Raw genomic sequence first — 22,942 nt, 5'->3', positions numbered from 1 at the left:
ACTAAGAGTGGCTGGGGTTGGTTCCCTGATCGGGGATCGAACCCGGGCCGCAGCGGTGAGAGCGCCGCATCCTAACCACCAGGGTACCTGAAATTGCCTACTAATATCCGATCACTGCCGTCCTCCTGCCAGACAAACAGCATGGCAAAGATTAATATTACCCTAATAATAAGAATCAAATAATAAAATCAAATAATTACATTAACAAACAAATTAAATTAAAGCGTAAAACAAGAACGTAACTAACATGAATGTAAAACCCACATGAGGAACACGGTAACATCATGAAAATATACAAAACATGAGAGAATTCGCGATTAACCAACCTGTGTGTCAACAAGGGAAAATCTTTGCATGTTTTCTCTTTTTGCATTGTGAACTTTGTTTAAATTGATTCCCATTAAATGGCGCTGATCAAAAACAGAGCAGAAAAGTTTGCGTTGAATCTGCTTTCATCTGTGCATGTGCAGATATTATTCCACCTGTTTACCAAAGCGCGGTACTGCAGAAGCAACACAACCCTGTTTCATTCGTTTTACTTAAATTAGTTGTGTTAAACTGAAATTTTACTATTTTTTAATTTTGTCAACCCGACTCTTAATTTTAATACACAAACTTAAGTACATTATTTAATTCAGACATAGTTATATTCTTTAGACCAACAGCAGCCACATTAAATTTTTTTTGAGTGTACTCCGTGTGAGAGATCAAGTTCATTATTGTATACTAGGTCACTACTTCTGGATGCTGGACTCCCGAAGGAATGCCGGGCCTGCCCATTCAATCGTTGACTTCTGGGGAATCCCTTCTCCTATTGACACGGTCTTTACCCGCTGTAACTGCCAGGGCAAGACCTACATCTTCAAGGTAATTGTTACTGCCACGAATAATCAGAGAAAAATCATACACAAGCAATTCACAGGCCGGTTGTACCATTGTGAGCATTTTGCATGCGTTGTCCCTGCACTAGGGGGACAAATACTGGAGGTTTGAAAATGACCTCATGGACACCGGCTTCCCCAGACCCATCAGTGAGGGATTTGGACTTGGGGGTCGCATTGTCGCAGCTTTATCCATGCCGCAGTACAGAAGCAGAAGGGAGTCGGTGTTATTCTTCAAAAAAGGTTAATTAGATTTGAATATATCGAATATCAGTATCTTTATGAACTGGTTGTTTGGAAAAACAGTGTTTAGCCCTGTATAATATCAGTTGATATAGCCGTTTCTGAACTGCTCGTTCTCGTCTGTAGGAGGACTGGCTCAAAGGTATACCTACCTCAACACACCTCACTGTGGCAGCAAGTCCACTGCAATTATAGTCAAGAAGAGATTCAAAAAGGAAGCAGGTAACAACCTTAAAAAAAAAAAAACCTTTTCATAGGTTTGGAAGAACTGAAAGAGCAGAGGGGGAAAGTGTGTGAAAGATAAACCAGAGATAAGAGTACACACACACTATGGCTTGGAAATCAGTGAAGTAATCGCTTTTTCCAGGAATCTCACCATGACACACACACACACACACACACACACACACACACACACACACACACACACACACACACACACACACTGTTTAAACACATTTAAAAAAGTAGAAAAACAAAAACTAGTTGACCTCACAGGCTGATGGGAAGAATGAGTCAATCTTTAATTTTGCCTGGGAAAAAAAAAACTGAATGAACCACAGCTGGACAAACTTTGATTTTGCAGTCCCTGTGCTGGGTGCGGAGATCGTCATAAACAAGACGTGGGTAGGTTTCCCCTCCACGGTGACATCAGCTGTGTCAGTACGAGCCACGGGAGGAGACGGATACAAATACTACGTGTTCTCCCTCAGTAAGTACGCCTTCACTTGAAATCGTGTCTAGCTGGGGTCTCGAACGTGACAATGATGGGAGGGGTAGGAAATGTTACACTTGACACCAGTTAAGAGACATGAGGTCATGAGAGTCGATTATATACTCTGGTCATGAACAATACAGTACATAGCAATCTCGCCCTTTAACTTTGTGTTTATATATACACATTTATATATAAAAGGGATGTTAAGATTCACCAATTGTTCACTGGATGTTCAACATGGCACCTCATGGTAAAGATCACACTGGGGATTTGAGAATTAGAATTGTTGCTCCAGCACTTTTTAATCCTCCTGGACATGGAATTCACCAGAGCTGCACAGGTTGTTGCTGGGATCCTTTTCGTGACATCGTGGATCTGCTGGATATTAGACACCTTCCGTCTAAATAACTGCCAACTAAAGTTATGGATAACGAAGCTCACACAATATTCAAAATTTGGACATGTTCTTTTAGGGTGAACCCACTTTAGTTGCCAGTTATTTAGATCATAATGGCTGTTATATTTAGAGGACAGTAAATCTGTACTACTATACAAACTGCACATTGACAAATATATCCAAGTTTCATTTCTACAGTAGTGTCCCTTTAAATGATAAAATGGTCACTTTTAACATACTTGAGTTCAATTACATGATTTCTATTATAAATGTGACTGATACAGATTCTACATTCAGCCATGGTTCACTACCGTTAACATGAATGTTTGCATTTGTTTTCCAGCCAAGTACTACAGTCTGAAGCTGGAAGGTAACACTCCAGTCATTCTCACTCCCAAAGCTGGACGAGAAAATCAAAAATCAGCCAAAAGTTGGTTTAAATGCCAAGAGACCAGTCAATTCAAATAAAACTCAAGCCTGAGTGCAAAGATACTCTACACTGTGAGTGCTTTCAGGCGCTGCAGTATAAGAAGAAAGGTTTTGTGTGTTTTTGTGAAGTATGCCGCTTGTTTTGCTCGTATGAGTTTCCTGTCCAGTGTTTTAAATAAAAAATAAAAATAAAAAAAGCGAAACTTTTTTTTTTTTTATCAAAAAACATCTTTATTGTATTCACATAAAAGAAATGGATGCTGTAGGTTTAGGACGAAAGCTTCAATGGAACTCGAGAATGATCAGAACTGTAGAGGTACGGGCGTGTTGGAACAGTGCTGTAGGAGGAACTACACTGACTGCAGCATCTCGAAAGCTTCATCTGGCAAAGCGCCTTCGCACTCCCATGACTCCGGATCCATCTGCAGTAAGGGACAGGATGAAGCACTGTGACCGCCGTTCCGGGCGTCGGAGTGTATAGAACGTATGCTAGATGCTTTTGGCAATTATTTCGAATAAAACGACCTGTGTTGACCTTATGCTGTGCTTATAGATGACTGTGTTTGTGCGAGGATTGGGCGAAAGTAGCTGTACCTCTCTTAACGAAACCTCTGGTGGCCCGTCCTCGTGTCCACTGCCTGACTGAACCAGTCCTGACTTTAGAAGCCTGTGTGCTGCTTGTGTCTGAGAATGAATGAAACCAAACAGGAGAAAGAAAAAAAAAGTGTTTGAACAATATCCCATGGCAAAGTTCTGTGTGACGAGTGAGTGTGTGTACATTCGTGTACCTGCGGAGCTGGACGAAGGCTCCTGGCTGGTAGAGGGGAGACTGGCCTCATCTGAAGGCTGATCTGGCTCCTCAGCCTCAGGCTGTGAAGAAGACTCCAGAGCTACCTCTGCAATGCTGCTGCTAAACACACACAGTTTGCTCGCTCTTTAACCGACAGCATTGATGTCATAAATAAAATAATTCACACCGCAAAAGCCCATCCGCCACATCTCGAGTCTACATAAGGGCCAAATCTTAGAGGTTCCGAGGAAATCTGTCACTGTATAATTTACAATAAACTCAAAAACCAATTCACATTGTTCCAACTCAGACAAAAAAAAAAAAAAAAAAAAGATTAATTCCAGTTTTATTGAATGCGATTTCACCTCACTACGTGTATGCAATCGTAGTCAGAACCGCTAAAGCGTTTTAACATAATGACCCGAGACCAGGACATGGAGTCTAATGTGCACACTCACCCGTCCTCCCCTGCCTCGAGCAAGACGTCTCGGTCTTCGGCGGGCTGGGCCCAGTCACAACGCACACACTCGGTGTAGACGTGCTCACTGTTGGGACGGACTGGGAGGCGTGGTCGGTCACCTCGGAGGAGTGTGTGTCCAAGAATGCAGTGACTAATCAGGACAAAACAATATTTTTCTGTATATATATATATATATATATATATATATATATATATATATATATATATATATATATATATATAATGTATTTATTATACACATTATGTGTATAATAAAAATATATAAAAAATAAAAAAATTAGTCCTGACACAAGGGGTGGGGGGTTGATGCTGGTGCACATACCTGGAGCAGCCACCTGTAGTGGGGTGGTGGGTACGCTACGTCCCCCAGCGGATTCCTCATGAGTGGGCAGGAACATGGGACTGTCGTACATGCCAAGCCCTTCACAGCACACACAAATACACCATCAACAAACTGCTTATAAAACCTACTCATATGTACTAAAGCAGGGGTCTCGAAACTTTTTTCTATGAGGGACACATTTTTTTCAGATTTACTGCTACTGAAAACGAAACATTAACTTATGTATATGGTTAGAAGGTGAATCAAAAAGAATTAAGATACATTAACAACTAGAGGTCTACCAATTTCACTGATAGCTGGGTCAGATCGTTCGTGCCAAATAAGAAAGTTTTTTTTAAATGGATACTAGATGGATTTTATTACAGAAATAAACATTAATATATACTAATTAGTGAATATTGAATGAATTATAAATAATAAATATAATAATTCTCTCTGTGCAGCGTGCTGTGCAGCGTCGCATGTTCAAACAAACACGGCTTTGCTGATCCGACTCTAGAGGCCGCTCTCATAAATAACAACTGACGGAAAGCAGGAAAATACAGCGGTATGTATTTCTGTCAAAAGCTGACAGTTCCACCAATCAACCAGCGGTGCCTCGACCTCTATTAATACCAAAATTCAGATATGAGCAAAACGTATAAAAACTGTAATTGTCAAACTATGTCTCTGGCATTGATTAGGGGGCGGCTGTATTGGGCCAACGGGCCATAATTTGGGGACCTCTGTGCTAAAGACCAAATTATTTAATTGTTGTGTGCGGTGTGATTTATATTGATCTGGCAGGCGATTTAAGCAATACCTCCTTGTGAAGCCAGCTGGTCCAGATCTGCGTTGGAAGAACTGGTCTGTGGGACGTCATCGGAGAGGCCAAAGCCGAACCGCAGCACACCTGCGACCTGCGAAGAACTTAAGAGGAACACAGTGGGCGTTGGTGCAACGAACAATCGACACAAACTGAGTCATAAAACCTTTTGAGAAGTATCTTGTTACAGTAAAATCTAGATTCCAGACTGGATTTCTCATCGTTAATACTGGTTCTTACTGGAGAGCTTCGCTGAAACAGTCTGTACGATGGGAGGCAGGCAGTGTGGGGGTGCTGGGGACCATACGGTCATCCTCCTCATAAAAGTGCTGCTGTTGCTGCTGGAAGAGCAGGAGAAAGAATAAAAAGCAGAGTGAACACAAGGTCAAGCCAAAAGCTGTAACTATGCTACAGGCACTAATTTGGAATACTCACTGCACTACCGGACACCCCGGAGGTCAGCTGAAGTCCTCGTCCGACTGGCTGCCGACGTGCAGGGATGCGCTGTGTGGGACAGATTCGGCTCGTCAGTCACAATGCAGTATTACAAATCATTACAGAGTTTTCTTTTTTTTTACAGGTTAATAAAATCTGGTGGAATAGAGCCATAAAAAAAATTATTTACAATTGAGAAAATCATGAGGTGAATTTTTGCGACAGGCGATTTGACAACAATGAGTGAAGGAGTAAATCGCAAAACCCAAACACGCACCTACAGAGGCGTGATGCGCATAAGTCACGTGATGAAGTTTAGTAGGTTAGACTCGTGTGTGCTTAGAGTGCGTTCTTTCTCTGAATTCTTCTGTTTATTCAAATGCATGTAGAATCACCAAAGAAATTAGGATATGAAGCAGAATATTTGGTAAAAATCAATTGAAACATTTGAAAAAGGTGAATCCACCACACAGAATAGAAGGATATTTTAGGAGACAACTGCCCATAGTGGTCAAAACAAGATTTATTTCTATTTTTTTGCCAAAATCACACACCCCTAACGAAAAAATACGACTCGAAAGTACCTGGACTTGAGAGGGTGGAGCTAGCTCTTGCATGGGTGGAGCCAGAATGCTGAGACGAGAAGGCAGAGACTGCTGGAGTCTCCGTGGTGATGGTGGAGGACGCGGCACGGAGCTGGTGATTGGTTCAGGGGAGAACGCCACTTGCGAGGTGGATAGTGAGGGGAACAAAAAAAATAAATAAAAAAGATTCAATGATTATCATCACACTTTGACCCTATCTAGAGACCAGCAAAAGTGGGTTAGTGTGTCTTACAGGGGGCAGGATTTGACACACACTGGGTGGAGTCTGTCGCACAAAGACTTTCCTCAGTTTCAGTACCGGGGTCTGTGGCATCAGGACCCTGAGAGGGGAAACATAGGTGTGCATTAAAAACAAACAAAAAAATATTTATACATTTGGTCTTTAGTATTTAATAAAGCGCAAAATAGAAGGGGGGTGGGGGTGTTTGCAAAGCAAAAAAACAAAAACATACAAATCAAATGTTTGACTTTTACCTCTGTATTGTCACCCTCATATCCTCCCTCAGTGGGGTCTTCATTTCCGCTCCCCTCGTTGCTGTCTTCTCCTTCCGCCTCGATTCCTCCTTCATCATCGTCTTCATCATCCTCGTCATCCTCCTCCTCCTCATAATCCTGAGACGTGAAAAACAAAACACACGTTAAGCTACAATCATTCATTACGAGACAGCTGCGAGGTCCAACATCTTATTCACTGGAACAAAGTCATGTCACCTGCTCCTCTTCATCCGTCTCCTCCTCTTGTTCTTCCTCGCTCTCCGAATCGCTCTCGATGATTATGACCGATTCGTCCGGTTCTTCCTGACTGTGCGAGTCGGACACTTGGGAGAGAAGAAACTCCACAGGAACAGACTGAGATGCCACAGTCTCCTCCTCTTCCAGGTTGGTATAGTTTTCCAGCTCCTACAAATAAATGAAACATCATTTGTGTGACCAATATGTACCCAGATATTTATTTTGCCCTTATTATTGAATTTAAATTAAAAATTCCACTAATCGATGTTTTAAACCTGTGCTGAAAACATTCTCATTTCTTATGAAGGTCACGATTGTAGTACAAGTTCATTTGACTGATGGCACCAAGAAGAAGAAATAACTTGCCTCAACAGCATCAGCTGCTTCCTGGCTTCCTCCTGGTACAACACTCTCCGCTTCGGTGCTGTCCTCAGTGAGCATCTCCATCTAAAAGCAAACATTGAAATGTAACTAAAGATCGAAACTGCACCGATATCGATAGCGCTGATCAGATTTTTTTAACCTGTGTGTCTTTTTGGTGGAAGTCTCACCTCAAGCTCCACTTTCTGCACACGCAGCTTTTTGGAGATGGGGGGCTCAGTGGGCTCCTCTTGAAGCTCGGGCTCCACTGCAACAGTGTCCATTTCCTCTTCTCGAGGCCGCTTGGTTATGGTGCTTCCAGGCGTTGCTGAAACTGAAGAGTAAATACAATTTAACACGCTAACAGAACTCCAGAAAAAGGGTAACAAAAGGGTTCATTTAAATCAAGTCGCATCTAGGGGTGTGCGATATTGACAAAAAATATATATATAAAATTCTTTTGGATTTTATTGATAACGATGATCAGATGATATTGTGCTGAGTGCATCATTGTGCTGGTACCTTAAGAACAATCGTGGACAGCTGACTCCTGAAATTATTTTACATTTTTCATATTCTGTGGATGGTGTCAGTTCACAGGATCATCTTTGAGTCAAAGTCTTACATTCAATCATTTAGATTAATAAAACATTTTGGCTGTTACCAAGCAAATCTAATCAGTATCAACAAAATTCATCTTTTGAAATGCAACTTGAAAGAGTCTTGAAAGAGACTTTAAATGTGAAATTACAACCACCAGTAAGTCACTGATAAGCGAATCATTTTGTTTGGGATTTGCGATTTACTCAATAATGTCAAATCACACATTGTTAAAATAATTACGATATCATCATACACCCCTAGTCACATGCCTCATTAACACAAGGCAGTGAAATACAGGTTTGTACTTTAATATACACCGAATCCTGAGAACATGAAGTGGATCTCAGCTTCCACACAAATACCAGAAGACGACTGCAGTCCAAGCTCAGAACTGAACCGGGGAGCGATGCTAACCGCTGCACTGCTCTTAAATCCATACAGCATTAAAGCACTGATCTGGCATTAATGATCACCTGTTCCAAACACAGATGTGGATGTGGAAGGTCTTTCCATCTGTGACGTGCTAGGTGTAGCCTCCATCATCATGGAGGTGGGCTCCTGACTTAAAGGCTCTGTGGGGGGTACACTCTGTTGCTGCGTGGGCTGGACGAACGCAGTTGTTTGGCTCTGCTGGACACTCAGCATGGGCTGAGCCAGAGTGGTCTGAATGTTGGGGCTGGTGGAGCGCACAGAGCCAGTGGTGTTTCCAAACACGGACACATGCTCCAGAGGAGCGTCTGATGACAGGGCTGTGGGGGGATACAAAGGACGTTCAGAAACGGAAATCTCCAAATTTCTTAGTTTTCAGATTAATCTTACAGTGCTGTAGTTTATCTGGAAATTTTCTTTTTTTTTTTTTTTAAACCTACCCTCTTGGCTCTCCTGCTGGGTGGTGGGCATCACTGTTGCAGTAGGAGTGGGTGTGGGCACTGCAGCTGGAGTGATCATTGGTTTTATACTGGCCCTCGGGGTGGGTTTGTTCCCAGGAATGGCTTGGGGTTTGCTGGGGGTGGCCACCAGGGGAGTGGGTTTTATATTGGCTGTGGGAGGCTCTGAGCTGCTCGCACTGGAGACACAAAACGTGAGCAAATGTTACAAAATCTTTGCGCACTTTACTCAATGGCAGGAGCGTGAATACTAGTTAGTCTACAGTCACATACCTGCCCCTTTCAGCCACTGGTGTGGATTTCAGAGAGATCTGCCTCTGCTCAGTGGTCCTCTGTGGCTCCTGCACCTGGGAACACAATACACTTATTAGCAACAAGAAAAGGCGAAAAGTCTATTAAAAAACAACATTCTAGGTTACACATTAAGCGAACGGAATCAAGCTACCTTGCTGGTGCCTTGCTCCACTGGCTCATCTCTCTGCTCCACGTGTCTTTCCTGCTGCTCTCGCAGGTCGCGTAGCTCCCGAAGCTCCTTCTCCTGACGGCTCAGGCGGCCCTCGTACTGCGAGCGCAGAGCATTCAGACGCACCTCCAGCTCCTCGCGCTGCTGCTTAAACTCCTCGCGCTGCTGCTTCAGCTCCTCGTTCTCCTTCACCAACTGACTCTTCACCTCTACATGAGAAAATGGCAGTCAAGTGGCATAGTTAGATTTTGTCAGAAAAATGTTTCGCAGTTCTTACCCACAAGGTGGTGGATTTTCTGTTTTGCCCCCAGAATCGCTTTTCTGGTCCGATCCTCCTTCTCGACCAGCTGCTGCCGGAGTCGGTCTTCCTGCGCCGACTTCTCCACCAGCTCCTGCCGTAAGCGTGTTAGCTCCCCCTGCAGGTGGGATACCTGGTCCTGCGCTGTGCGTGCTTCTGTTTCACGCTCCCCTGCTGTCTGTGAACAGACAACACACCCAGTTTAGCACAGAGGTTACCGCGTTACTCGCGTCACGCAAATTCAGGGACTTGATCAAAGCGGAAAAGACGCTATTCGGTACTATAATTACTGATGGGAAACACACTTTGTTTAGAGTTTCCAGCTGGCTCTCCAGCTCCTGAGTCTTGGCCTCTGATTGGCTGAGGGAATCTTTGAGGCCCTGTAGCTCCTGAGCCGAGGCCTGCTGAGCTTCCTGGTCTTGGACTGGAGCCGAGGCAGCAACTGCCACCATCTATAAAACAGAAAACTTGGATCTTAGCATGAGAGCAGCTTATCTGAAACTCATCCTTTCTGGTATTTTTTTTTGTATATAGAGGTCATATTGTGTTGCTCAATGTGGAATATATTATAGGAGAAAGGAGGGGGAAGGAAAAAAAAAAAACACTTACCTTGTCATGCTCAACTTTTAGCTCCTCATATTGGGTTTTATAACGGCGTCCAAGCTTCTTGACCTGAGTGATGGTCTTGAGCTTCTCTTGGATGTCCAGGGTCTTGGCCTCTAGCTCTTTCTTCAGACCGTCCCTTTCTACTGTCAACTTGCCAAGATTCTCCCGCAGGTTCTGCACCTGGGACTGCAATGTGGTGACTGAACTGCTAGTCCTACAGACAAAAGCAAAAAAAAAAAAAAAAACCTTAAACATAATCCAACAAATAAATATATTATGCAGAGTGAAGCAAATACTACTGATGTCTCTGTAGGTCATGGTGGACTGTTGGTTAGTGAAGGTTGTCTCTGTCTGTAATGATAAAAATGATTGATGTACAAGTGTTTTTTTTTTTTTTTTTACCTGGTTGACTCTGCCTTGAGCCGACCGGTTTCCTCAGTAAGCTGCTGGATGCGCTTGAGATGGGCTTCTTTCTCCGAGTGCAGCCGTTTATACTCTTCTGGGTCTGTGTCCTTCTGCTGACTCACCAGGAACTACACATGGACACGATAATGATGTCTTTAATGTATATTACAGAACTGCATGTTTTAATTGCAGTCGGGTCTGTATACATCTGGCATTGACTGAATAAATACTTTCTACACATGATGAACAATAATAAATTGCCATTGTTTATGCTTTATTGCAATGTATTTGCTGTCAGAATTGTTTCTACACTTGTTGCGCATATTACACAATTTACATTAGCAAACATTTAAAATCCCTTTTCTATCCATCTATAAACCAATATCTGTATTTCTGTAATAAAAATCATCAATTGGCATGCAGACCTGAGTACGTGCTTTCCAGCGCTTGATTTCCTCTTCCAGGAGTTTTTTCTCAGCCTGCAGCATGCCGCTCTTTTCGCTCAGCTCGGCGTTGGACTCCTGCATGGGCAAGATGTCTGAATGCAGCTTGCTAACCTGAGAAAGGAGAGAACAGATTGTGGGCCGTGCCGTACCTGATCGGCAATCACAAAACCCTCAAGCAACATTCCAAAATTGCAAAATGATCTCAGAATTTCCAAATGAAATAAAGAAAAAGATTTTTTCCTGATTTATAACTGAGTTTAAAGACGGTTCGTTTTCTTTTACTTTGGCTTGAGTCTGCTGTAGCTCCTGCTCCAGTCTTTCCTTCTCGTCTCGCAGCATCTTATTGGTCTCCACCAGCACATTCATGGTCTCGGTCTTCTTCATCAGCTCATCGTGTTGGGACAAGGTCTTTGCAGTCACCTTAAAATAAATAAAATAAAAAATTTAAATTTTATTTTAAACACATGGTTTACAGAAGAGGGCAAAGCTTAAAAAATTCTATGGAGCATTTCGACACCTGCATCCTTTCTCTTTCAGCATTGAGCGAGTCCTGGACCTCCTTCAGCTCCCGCTCCAGGTGCTCCACTCTCAGTCGGTGCCTCAGACACTCTCCCTGAGCCACCTCGAAACGTGACTCCGATATCTCTTTCTCCCGACGAACGAAGCTAGAATTCAAATATTCGACAAAACCACATGAATGACCGAAAAAAATCTTTTTATAATTTATATAGAAAAACATATGTAAAGCTCTGGCAAACCTGAGGATCTCAAGGAGCTGCTCCTGAGACTTCCCCTCCTCGGTGAGGGAAACGTTCAGTGAGCTATCGCCGGCTGCCTGCTGGAGCTGGCTCACCATCTTCCCACTCAGGGCCTGGATCTGCTCATGTAAGAGCTCGTTCTGCTTCTGCAAGTCTTGACAGCGTGACTCCATCTTAGTGTGCTCCTCCTGAGAGACAGAAAGCAGAACAGGGCACAGGATGTCACATTTTTTATAAAAGGCATTCATACACACATATATACCAAGATATGCCAGAGATGAGCTGTAACATACTTTGAAAATCTTCTCCTGCTCCTCCCAGGACACTCGGGCCTCAAACAGCTGTGCGCTGACTGTCTGGAGCTTCTCTTCCAGCTGCAGGCGAAGCTGTGAGGCATGCTGGCCCTGAGCTTTGGCTGCTTGCAGGGCTTCCACGTCGGCTGCATGGAGTAACATCTCTTGCTCGTACTTGTCCTGGGCCTCAGCAGCGAAACGAGCCTGCTCCTGGCTGTCCAGCACGGCCTGCTGCACTTGAGCTTCCACCAGAGCAGCTTTCTGCAAAGCTTCCTGGTGCTCGGACTGCAGGCTGCTCAGGTTCTGCTGCAGCTCGCTCACCTGAAATCAGGAATGAATTAAAACTGCTTTATATAAATAAGTCAAAATTAATCTACTTTGTTGTTACTACTACTATACTACTGCTTTATTTTCCTGCATCTTCAGTTTGTGAGGAGCCTGGAATGTGTAGAGGATGGTTTGATATTAACAGATTTGAATGTGCATAAATGCACCTTTAAAACTACACTAAACAAAATGTGCTTTTTTTATGTATAGAAAAAGCCACAAAACTGTACCTGCTGCTCAATGGCTGCCACAGCCTTCTGCTTCTCTTCCTGGATTTCATTCTTGGCCTTCTCGGCTTCGTGAAGCTTCTTTTCCAGCTGCTGAAGCCGCTCGTGAGCCTCCGAAACCTGGCCTTCAACCGACGCCTTCACTTGTTCGGTTACCTGGAAGAGAAATGGGCACTGATCGCCTGCAACTTGATGTGCCAGAAAACCTCAGTTGGAAAACTTGAGTCGGTAAAAACAGTTTTGTTAGAAATAGCTTTGAAAAAAGAATGACTGTCTGCCCTAGAGGATGACAGCTGTGGTTAGATGTGTGACAGATGTGTTAGGAATAAAAGTCAGTTAATTCATATCGATTAAAATCCATTCTTCGTTGGTCACCTGTTTCTCTTTCTCCAGGGCCTCCTCCAGACTGAGGCACATGGCTCTGTACTGATCGAGAGATGTGGTGGCGCTCTCGAGTCTCTCCGCCAGGTCCTGGCTACTGCTCTTCGCTTCATTCAGATGCTTGCGCAGTTCCTCTGCGTCCTCTTTGTCAGCCGGCGGCCCTGCAGCGGAAAGAGGACGAGATGTAAAGTGATCCAGTAGCACTGAAGTAAAGGCAGCATGAGCTCTAGTTTCTCTTATTTTCATTGATATTGAACTGGTCAAACATGTATTCCACAGAACAGCCTGAACCAGTAGATATTGATATTTGGGATCATTGATGTTTATATTACGAGTACAGGGTGACAAACTATCTGGAAAAACAAACATCACGTTCCTTTCTCATGAAACACCTAAATGATTCATCACTCAGGCATTTAACAGACTGCAGAGAAATTGTGGGTATTGTGTGTTACCAGTGAGGCTTGTGTGAGTGCTGGGTGAGGAAAGCCGTCCCTCTCTGGTGTTCATCTGCTGCTGGAGACCGCTGAGCTCCTGCTGTGTGGCGTTCAGCTGCTCTCTGGTCCTTTGGTGCAATGCGCACTGCACCTCCACCTGCTTCTTCGCGTCCAGAAGCTGCTTCTGTGAACGATAAGCGGCTTTCGGTTACTTTGGAGTCGAAACAACATGAACTAAACTACTAGAAATCATAATAAAGCTTGAACTTGCATCATGATTGCGCTCCAGCGTATGCCTCTGCTCCACCTCCTGCTCCAGTTTCTTCTGCAGTTGGGAAATCTCTCGCTCTTGCTTCTCCACCTGTGCCGTGAGCCGGTGCCTGGTTTCGGTCTCCGAGCGCTCCAATGTGGCCTGAAAGAACGCACGAACGCCTTAGTACACGTCGTCTCCTTTGGGTGTAAGGGTACGGAAGCATCAAGTACCTGGATGGATTTGAGATTGGTGAGCAGGAGGTTCTGGTTCCTCTGCTGGGCGAGGATCGACTCCTTCTCCTGGATCAGACTCGACTCCACCGTCTTCAGCACATCTCGCTCCTTGCGCAGGCTCTCCACTTGCGACTGAGTGTTTAAAAGAGCGTTCGTAAGTCTTTAGTTAGATTGTTGCAAATTTCCTAAATCTGGAGTCTTGAAACACCAAGCTAACTGCATTAATATACAATATCATGTAAAAGCATAAAAGTGATACAATTTAACAAACAGCGCGTTGTGATGCACATAAAATACCTTTAGATACATTCTGTTATTTCTGACTAACATCCAGGTTACCAAAAAATTAATAAATAAATGCATGTAAGCGCTAGTAAACTTGAACATGTTACATTAAATAGTAGTATCAAAAACTGTTAAGGTGACAGGCAGCCATTTGGAAAAAGTTACACACTGGTTAAACAGGAGCATTGACGCAGTCCTGCGCATGTGTCTGGCCATGTCTTAGTCTACATCTACACTTGTCCAGATAAATTTGAATCCGGCGTTTCGTCTAAATTTAGCAAATTTTGTGAAATAACTGTTCCTTTCCAGCTCTTTCGAACTCCGTGGCAATGTAGAGAAAAACACATTTATGTTGCCATAAATTTATTCGGTAATAAATAAATGAACTAAACATCCCCGGTCTATTTTCTGCCGCATTTCATAGCATCTCTTAGTCTTCTGTGACGCTTCTGGTTATAATCAACAAATAAAAAAAAAAGAAATAAAAAACCCCTAGCTCAGCATACACACACTTACTTCGAGGATGGACAGTTTCTCATTCGCGGCACGCAGGTCTTGTGTGAGCATGTGCACCATCTGCTCGCTCTTCTGACCAGCGGCTTCCTGCTTCTGGGTTTTCTCTCTCAGAGAAGCGATCTCCTTGCGGTAACCTTCCACGTTATCCTGCAGCATCTCATATCTGGGACACACACAATCACTTTTCCATCTGCAATAATACACATGCGATTGGTTTTCGTGTTGCGTTTGAAGACCTCGGCTCTCACCGCTTAGAAGCAAACTCCAGCTGAGTGGAAACCGTGGCGTTCTGGGATCTCCGTTCGGACACCTGCTCTTGCAGCTTCTCGCAATGCTCCGTCAGATCCTTCTCACGTTCTGCCTTCTCTTTCTTAAAAGCCCCGAACACCTCTTGGAGCTGGAGGCAGGCGCACACAATTATTCCACAGCAAATACATTCAGATGCTGCAGATTAAAACAGCTTCAATTGTGTCTTATTTTAGTTCTTGACACGTTTTGTAAACAAATACATGAAGCATGACTGCACTGCGCACTTCCTTTAGATAAGAAAAATAATACAATATTTAGCAAGAAGAGATTCGTAAGAATTTCACTTCAAAGAGCGGTGAAATGTATAAGTCTTTGAATTTGGCAAAGCTTAAAACACTCACGCCTTCACATTCAGAGGGTGACCGATTTATTGGTTTTGCGGATTAATCGGAACCAATAGATTGCAAAAATACATCCCGATCATTTTTCTGGGTTGCGTTATACAGTACGAGAGCGGCCACTAGAGGTGAAACATTGGTGCCTCATGCTGTTTATTTGAAGTGTCTTAGATTTTATTTTTAATGGAGATTTTTTTTATTAGGAGTGTTTGAATGCGTCTTATTTAGCAATATAATTAATATATTTATATTTATTAAAATTTATGTAATGAAGCTCAGATCTAAATATTTAACTATCGGTAAAAATGCTCAACCGCTATTCAATGTTCACACATCATGAATTCGCTTTACACATCCTGGTTCTTCATATTTTGAGATATCAGTGTCAATGTTTTTCACAGAGCCGTGTGTGTGTTGCATTGTGCACCTTGTTCTTTACTCATTTGTACATTTGTGATCAGTGGTCAATGGTTCATTTCCATTTCAGTAGCACAGTGCAGGTGTCAGTTCCTACATCTCTCCTTAACCTAATTTTGTTTTTTTTTTATCCATTAGGGATTTATACATATGTAGATCTGCTCCACAGGTAAATGCACTTTAAACTAAACCAAACTGAATCCTGCAGAACTGACTGACTGACTGAGCTACACCTTTACACCTAATCATAATAAGTGCAGCAGTGGCCTGCCTTCTAGTGCACACTATGTATTAGTGACCTGTTTCAGTGCGGCCTTGGCCTCCACCGTCTCCGTGGAGTCTTGGATTGCAGCGGTGACAAGCCCGGTGGGTGTGCCCGTGGTGGGCGTGGCCGCAGGGGACCGACGGGGCGTGGAGGTGAGAGAGAACTCGTCCGAGGAAGCACCTACATTCCAATAATCACGTTATATTAAAGCAAAAACAAATCAAACAGCGTCTGAATTGTGAAAGCAGAGCTTCTATCACCTTGCTGAGGGAAGTTGACCCCTGTGGCCTGGGCGAGCAGGACTCGGTACATGTCTCGCTGGCGCACAATGGATTCAACCAGCTGCATCTGGTGTGTACGCTGTTCACGAAGCTGCTCCAGCTCAAGCTGGGCCTTCTCCAAACTGTTCTGGAGCTCTGCCTGTCTGCAAAACCACACACAATCTAATTTTAGTGATAAGAGTAGAGTCTGGGTTCCTCTGAAAGTTCCTTAACTGTATCTTGGGCCATTGCTCACTGAGCAAATAGGTACCACAAATGTTGTTGTGCACTGTATTAAAAATAAAACACACTTTCATTGTGCGTCATTAACTGCTCAGGTGCCGAGCAGCGAACCACTCACTTGGTGCCCTCAGCCTCCATCTCTCCTCGCTCCTGGGCATCTCCGAGCTCACGCAGGGCCACCAGCAGCCGCTGGTTCTGCTGCTGCAGTTCCTCCACGCTGCGGAACGAGACCAGGTGCTGCGATATCACCTCGGACGTACTGCTCACGTCTGCGGAACACACGTCCTCCTCGTCATGCAACACGTGATTCCCACGTGCCTCCTCCAGCTCGATCAGCAACACCCGAACCTGAGACACAGAAGATATGGTGAGATCGCGAGATGCTGAGCGGAACGCAACAGGAAACACCTCAATGTTCTAGTTTGTTTAAATGGCAGACAGGCAGAGCTCAGGAGCAATAAAAATTCTCACACTGCTCAGTAGGAGTTTGCGATATTTAGGGGGAAAAAAAATATTTACAAAAAAACTTTTGTACAATGTCAATAGTGTACTGATTAACTGAAACAATATATTAAAGTACACTGTTTATTTTTCAAAACTAAAGCATTCTATTAAGAACAACAGAAGTCGCTTCTCTTCTGTAAAGTGAGCTTGTCAGGATTCGGAGGAATTTCCAGGTAATGTGTTTTTGGTTCCTGCGGCGATTGCTTTAGCTCTAATTTTGTGCAGGTCTTTAGCCGGTTTTTCTTCTGCTTTGGTTCCTTGGTGCCTGTTTAGCTCCTATTTGTAAGTTCTCTGTTTTCTTGGTTTTACTTTCCCATGCCCTTTTTGTTTTTGTGAAAAAAAAACCCTAACCCTAACCCTATCTATATATATCTCTATCTCTATCTCTATCTCTCTATCTATATATATATATATATATATATATATATCTCTATATCTATATCTATATATATATCTATATCTATATCTATATATCTATATATATATATATATATTCATATTCAATAAATGTGAATTCGTGAACACTTGAAATGCATCGTTACTGAAAATAAGTGATAATAGGTCATTTCAATTTGCATATCGTTAAAACAACTAATATATATATATATATATATATATATATATATATATATATATATATATATATAAATATATACACATACATACATACACACACACACACACACCCACCCCTACTGCTCAGTAGCACCTAACAGAAAAAACAAGCGTGTGTGTGTGCGCATATACTATATGCGGACAACACTGACATTCACTCACATTTAAACCTAATTTTAGAGTTAAACTGAAGGTCTTCATCTCAACTGTGTTGGACACGGACTTCAGCCAGGGTGTGTAAATATTGGAGTAGTAGAACTGCAGTGTCCTGCACAGAGCCCTAAAACTCTTGTCTGAAAGACATCTGGGCTTTACTTTTCTGACCAAACCCGTTCATGCAGTCATTTGTAAAATGGGCATTACCCCTGAAAAAGTCTCACCTGGCGAGCCATGTCGCTCAGCTGCACCTCAAACCTCTGATTGTCTCTCTCCAGCATGGAGGAGTGCTTGTTGGCTTCATCTGCCTCTTTCTGCAAGCGCTGTACTTCCTGCACACAAGCCACAGAATAAATCTCAGACAGGTTATATAAAAAAAATAAAAATAAATAAACAGGAGTCGTCGTATCAGAGCAAGTCTTGCTCCTCCATAGGAAGTTACCAAAAGTGCCACTTTAAAGTCAGTCTCGTGCTTTAGCGATACAAATTTGCCAGCGGATTGAGGAAGACTTGTTATTTTCCTCTTCTACCTCACCTGCATAGCATGCTCCAACTTGGCAGACAAACTGGCCACGGATTTCTGGGAGCGCTCCAGCTCCTCCCTCTGCCTCTTCAGCATGGGTGCTTTAGCCTCAACCTCCTGCACAATGTCATCCAGGTACTTGTTCACACGCTTGTTCTCCAGTTTCTCCAGTTGCAGTTGCTCTTGAGACTCCACGTAGGCGCTGTAGATCTGGATTGCAGGCATGATACGTTACTAGTGTGTTAGTGTTATCAGTAGTGTAAGCATTGCTGAAAAACCAAAGTAAAGTACCTCTGTGAGCTTCATGCCTGGCCTGATTTTGAAGATGGCTGCTGCGGTGGGAGACATTGTGCTCAGCTGTTCGTCCGGGAGAACTGATGTGGACGTGTGGCCGGCTGGAATAACAACAACAAACATTCAATTCTTTCACAGACAACATTGCTGAAGGGAAGCAGAGGGGAGTCACAGCCATTATTGCTCACCTCGGCGCTTCGTGTCTGACAGAAGATCGTTGGCGTTGTCCAGCTCTTTCTCCAGGATGCCGATGCGCTCCTTCAGCTCGGCCACTTCCTTCTGGTTGCAGCTCTCTGCCTCAGCCAGCTTCATCTCCATAGCTTTATGAGCTGCACACAACACACAACTCACAGTTGCTTACACAAAATACCGCACCCCACGTTTTCATTTACTGATTTTAGTAGCATGATCTTTAATCTTGTCACATTGTAAGTCACTCTGGATTAGGAGACGTCTGGGAAAAGCCATAAAATGTCAACATAAATAAAGATCTTGTGATGAGAATGTGTGATATTCAGCCATCTCAGTGCAGAAATACACACTTGTGCAAAGAACAGTGCGTTTCTCTCCTCTCACCTTCCCCTGCCTCCTTTAGCAGCTTATGCAGCTCTTCTACGGCCTGGTTCAGCTCTTCACTCTTTGCCTCTGCATCTGCTGCTGCTCCCTGATTCATCGGCAACATGTCAAGGAGCAGGGGAAAGGTTATATTTTTAGTCACAATGGGGATATATCTTTACTGTTCACACTTCAGACCAGAAACCACACGTGCTATTCAATACTGCCAAGCAAATTTACCTTGTACAGGTTCGACAGCTTGATGTTGGCGTTAAGCTCGTTTCGGAATTTCTCCTCTGAACTTGCTTGCTGTTCTTTGGCCTGGATAAAAGCGCGCGTTAGTCAGTGTGCATTAACGGCGACGCACAGAAAGCGCAGGAACTCTGACTCACCTCTTTCAGTTTGCTGATAAGGTCCTCGGTTTGCTTCTGAAGGTTCTCGTTGGAGGATTTCAGACTGAGCAGCTGGTCCTGTAATCTGGTACACTGCACACAAAATATACTCGTCATTTCTAACCTAAAAAACATTGTGTGAATATTAGATGTCGGCCGACTCATCGGTTTTTGACAATTAATCCGCATAGTTAGATGATTGCTGTCACTGAAAAAACTCATGCTATGTTTGTCCAGATTGCGTTATACAGTACAAGAGCGGCCTCTAGAGGCAAATCACAAGTGTTTTTTTTGGATGTAACTTTTCAGTGCTATTTTTGTTTCAGTTTGATTGCATGTCCTAATTTTCTCAATATTTATTAATGTAATTAATTTTAGTTTTTTTTTTTAACTTATGTAATAAAGTTCAGTACTATTTTACATGGAGAGTAATGTTTGTTTTCTAATCCAGTATCATTTTCCAAAACAATCGGTTAATTAATTGGTTAACAGCGAGTACGATTCGACCAAGCTATCGATATCGACCGACCTCTAGTAAATAAAGCACTACACTGCTGATTTCCTTTTATGTCCTTTTTAGATCTTGGGTTAGTTCTGATTCAAAACGTCCTAGCTGTCAGCCTTGAACTGGAACCAACGTACCTCATCGTCTTTGTTGTTCAGGCTGCACTTAAGCTCCAGAATCTCGCTGCCTTTCTCCCGTGACAGAGAGAGAAGCTCTTCACTTTTCATCTTCAGCTCCTTGCTTAGCCAGTTCACCTGCCCTTCGAGCAGATCCTTCTCCTGCCCCATCCGTTTCTCTTTGTACTGTTCACATACACAGATACAGTTGGCTTAAATACGGGAACACCGGGTGCTTCAAAGGAACGTAGCAGGTTGACATCTAAGACATTTTAATTCTAATGACATGATGTTGTGAAATTCATGGAGAGTTATCAATAATAAATCTTGGATAAAGAAGAACTTATTAAACTTGGACAAAAATGCAGGAAAAATCAGGAATCATTGGTGTTCTCATTTTTGCTCCCAGACAAATCTCTTTGAACACACATGCTGCAGCTTTAAATGACCAAATGCTGGGCTTTCTACTGCTTCCAAATTCATCTCACGCCCCTCGATCCTGCTTATCCTTCTGAGCTATTCTTTCCTCGCATTCCACCTGAGATCCTCACAGTCTTCGACATCAGCGAGTCTAAATTTGTGTCTCGATTTAGCTGTAACCTTTGTCTATATGACCGGAGGCGCTCAAAATTTTCACGGACTATTCACGATTGTACCTTGATCGAGACCTCCAGAGCCTCCAGCTCATCGATTTTCATCTTCAGCTGCAGATTTGTGGCATTGACCTCCACCAGCCTGTCACCGAGCCGCTTCAGATCCTCTGTAGGAGAAGAAGGAAAAAACAAAACAAAACAGAAGATAAAAGAGGTTGCGGTCCGACTGCAAAAAAAGCAAACAAAAAAACCCCCCACACAAACACACGGTGATTTCATAAAGCTATTTAAATTCCAGTTACCGCTCTGGCCCTCGAGTTCCTGTGCCGTTCTCTCCAGTGTGCGCACCAGGTCTCGCTTCTCGGCCTCCAGGGTGTCCTTTATTTTAGAAAGCTCCTTCTGCACAAACACACACGACACTCAATCACATCCAAGATCACACGCAAAGGTCAATGAAATACACCCATGGGCTTCGTTTTTACCTGCTCCGACTCCAGCTTTGAGTACGAGGATTCGTGTTCCTTTGTTTTCTCACGGAGAGATTTCAGCTCTTCGTCTGTGAAACAGTTGAGGTATTAGACAGTACATACAGAAGGTATCGCTTAACCCACACAGGTTTAGAAGGTTTTGAAGCGCTTACCGAGCGATGTGAACTCCTCCTGGAGTTTTTGATGATCTTTCGTTACAGACACACACTGATCCCGGCTCTCCGTGTAGCACCTCTCCAGGTCCGAGTACTGTTGCTCTAAGCAAAATAAAAAACAACTGTTGGCTAAAATTCCTACTGCAGGACACAATGACTCCTGCTAAAAGTTCAATGTTCTTCTCTGCATCACGCAATCACATTTCCTGCATTTCCAATTCGCCTACTTTATCCGTCCTAAAAAAGAGGAGCCCCAAAAGGTACCCGGATGACTGTATTCCTAGGAGATTTCTGGAAGGTGGACACTTCTGCTATTGGCTAATATTACCCACAACCCTTTGAGGAATAAGACATTAATACTGAGGACATCTTAAATATGAAAGAACACATATGGAATAATTCAGTCAACCAAAAACATTGTAAACAATGCAGAACATGTTTTAGATATTGGATTCCTCAAAACTCTGTGATGGTTTCTCCATTCTTACATAGCCTAGAGGTGTGTTTGGGGTCAAATTATGGATCCACTACATACAAACCAGACAGGACGACACATCGCTGCCATGCGGGTCATGCCCACCTCTACACAATCCCACCTCCTTCTCCATGCTTCACAGTGGGAACCACAAATTTAGAAACCGTGTGTTCCCTATCCATACCATCTAACAAACACATTTTCTTGTGTTTCATAGTCCAAGCAAGTCTCTTCTGCAGGTTTCTCCACGGAAGCAACAGTTTCTAGTCCCGACTCTATGTACAGGGCATGAACTCTCATCTTCTGCAGCAGAGGTAGCTCTTGCTTTCCAAAAACTGTCCTCGTGAGAGTTTCATCACGGCATTGGATGGTTTTGACGAATGCCGTGATGAAGTGCTTGAGATTTTTCGCTTAGACTGACCTTCAGTTCTTCAAGTGATTATGAACTGTTTTGTTTCTCTTTGACTTCACTGTGTTTCTTGCCACAATACGGATTTGTACAGTAGTAGCACTAACAGGACTACTGACTCTGTACTCACTGTCTTGCACAAGACAACTGATGGACTGTGATTGACAAGCACATTGTTCTTGGTTGATTATATAATTATATAATGTTCTTTCATAGTTTGGATGTCTGCATTATGAATGTACAAGACAGAAAAAAAAGTGCCCGAGATTTTGACTCGTACTGTAGAACACAAAATATTATAACTGATGTTCTAATTATGATTTTATTTATTAATACTATTAACAAATTATTATAATTGTTATTATTATTATTAGTGGTAGTTGTAGTAATCAAAATCGGCTGCGCTTAGCAAGCTACCTTTATGCTAGCCTAGCCTGTCTCCCCGCTTAGCCTAATGCACGGTGAGGGAAAGGGGCAGTATATTTACCGCTGTCCACACGAAGCTGCTCATACTGGGCTTTATAGTAGTCAGCATCACTCCGCTGCTCCGAAAGATATTTCTCCAGCTTCCCCTGCACTGCCTTTGATAGTTTGGATAACTCTCCTCGCTCCAAAATCTGCTGCAGCACAGCCGCCATTTTCGCTTTTCGTCCGTTTGCGCCGCATTCGCTCTTCTTCTTCTTCTTCGTCTTC

The 22,942-nt window shown here is 43.2% G+C and overlaps 2 protein-coding genes across 2 annotated transcripts in view; one reads left to right on the top strand and one right to left on the bottom strand.

The window, feature by feature from the left end:
- Positions 1-2,941, top strand: part of prg4b (proteoglycan 4b) — an 8,778-nt gene extending 5,837 nt beyond the window's left edge. The window contains exons 9-13 of the mRNA XM_046836265.1: positions 731-867; positions 971-1,124; positions 1,251-1,346; positions 1,711-1,836; positions 2,583-2,941. Of these exons, the coding sequence (XP_046692221.1) occupies positions 731-867; positions 971-1,124; positions 1,251-1,346; positions 1,711-1,836; positions 2,583-2,707 (638 nt within the window). The 3' untranslated portion in view covers positions 2,708-2,941. The remainder of the gene's footprint in view (positions 1-730; positions 868-970; positions 1,125-1,250; positions 1,347-1,710; positions 1,837-2,582) is intronic.
- Positions 2,873-22,942, bottom strand: tprb (translocated promoter region b, nuclear basket protein). Its single transcript, XM_046836266.1, is given in 51 exon segments — positions 2,873-3,090; positions 3,204-3,352; positions 3,457-3,575; positions 3,917-3,978; positions 3,981-4,069; positions 4,262-4,360; positions 5,085-5,191; positions 5,328-5,428; positions 5,523-5,591; positions 6,107-6,246; positions 6,360-6,447; positions 6,602-6,739; positions 6,839-7,027; positions 7,226-7,306; positions 7,411-7,553; positions 8,296-8,571; positions 8,692-8,888; positions 8,983-9,056; positions 9,155-9,381; positions 9,450-9,648; positions 9,776-9,922; positions 10,080-10,290; positions 10,479-10,609; positions 10,907-11,038; positions 11,210-11,347; positions 11,445-11,592; positions 11,686-11,873; positions 11,979-12,299; positions 12,536-12,688; positions 12,908-13,074; positions 13,369-13,534; positions 13,622-13,762; positions 13,834-13,968; positions 14,638-14,800; positions 14,886-15,034; positions 16,001-16,146; positions 16,227-16,390; positions 16,588-16,817; positions 17,969-18,076; positions 18,280-18,477; positions 18,559-18,662; positions 18,750-18,890; positions 19,138-19,225; positions 19,357-19,437; positions 19,509-19,601; positions 20,151-20,315; positions 20,786-20,889; positions 21,025-21,121; positions 21,205-21,278; positions 21,363-21,467; positions 22,737-22,942. Coding segments are annotated over 50 exon segments (7,074 nt in total). The 5' UTR covers positions 22,888-22,942; the 3' UTR covers positions 2,873-3,090; positions 3,204-3,215.

The sequence above is a fragment of the Silurus meridionalis genome, chromosome 23 (assembly GCF_014805685.1).
Source record: "Silurus meridionalis isolate SWU-2019-XX chromosome 23, ASM1480568v1, whole genome shotgun sequence".
Lineage (NCBI taxonomy): Eukaryota > Metazoa > Chordata > Actinopteri > Siluriformes > Siluridae > Silurus > Silurus meridionalis.
This window is presented reverse-complemented; position numbering and strand designations above follow the sequence as displayed.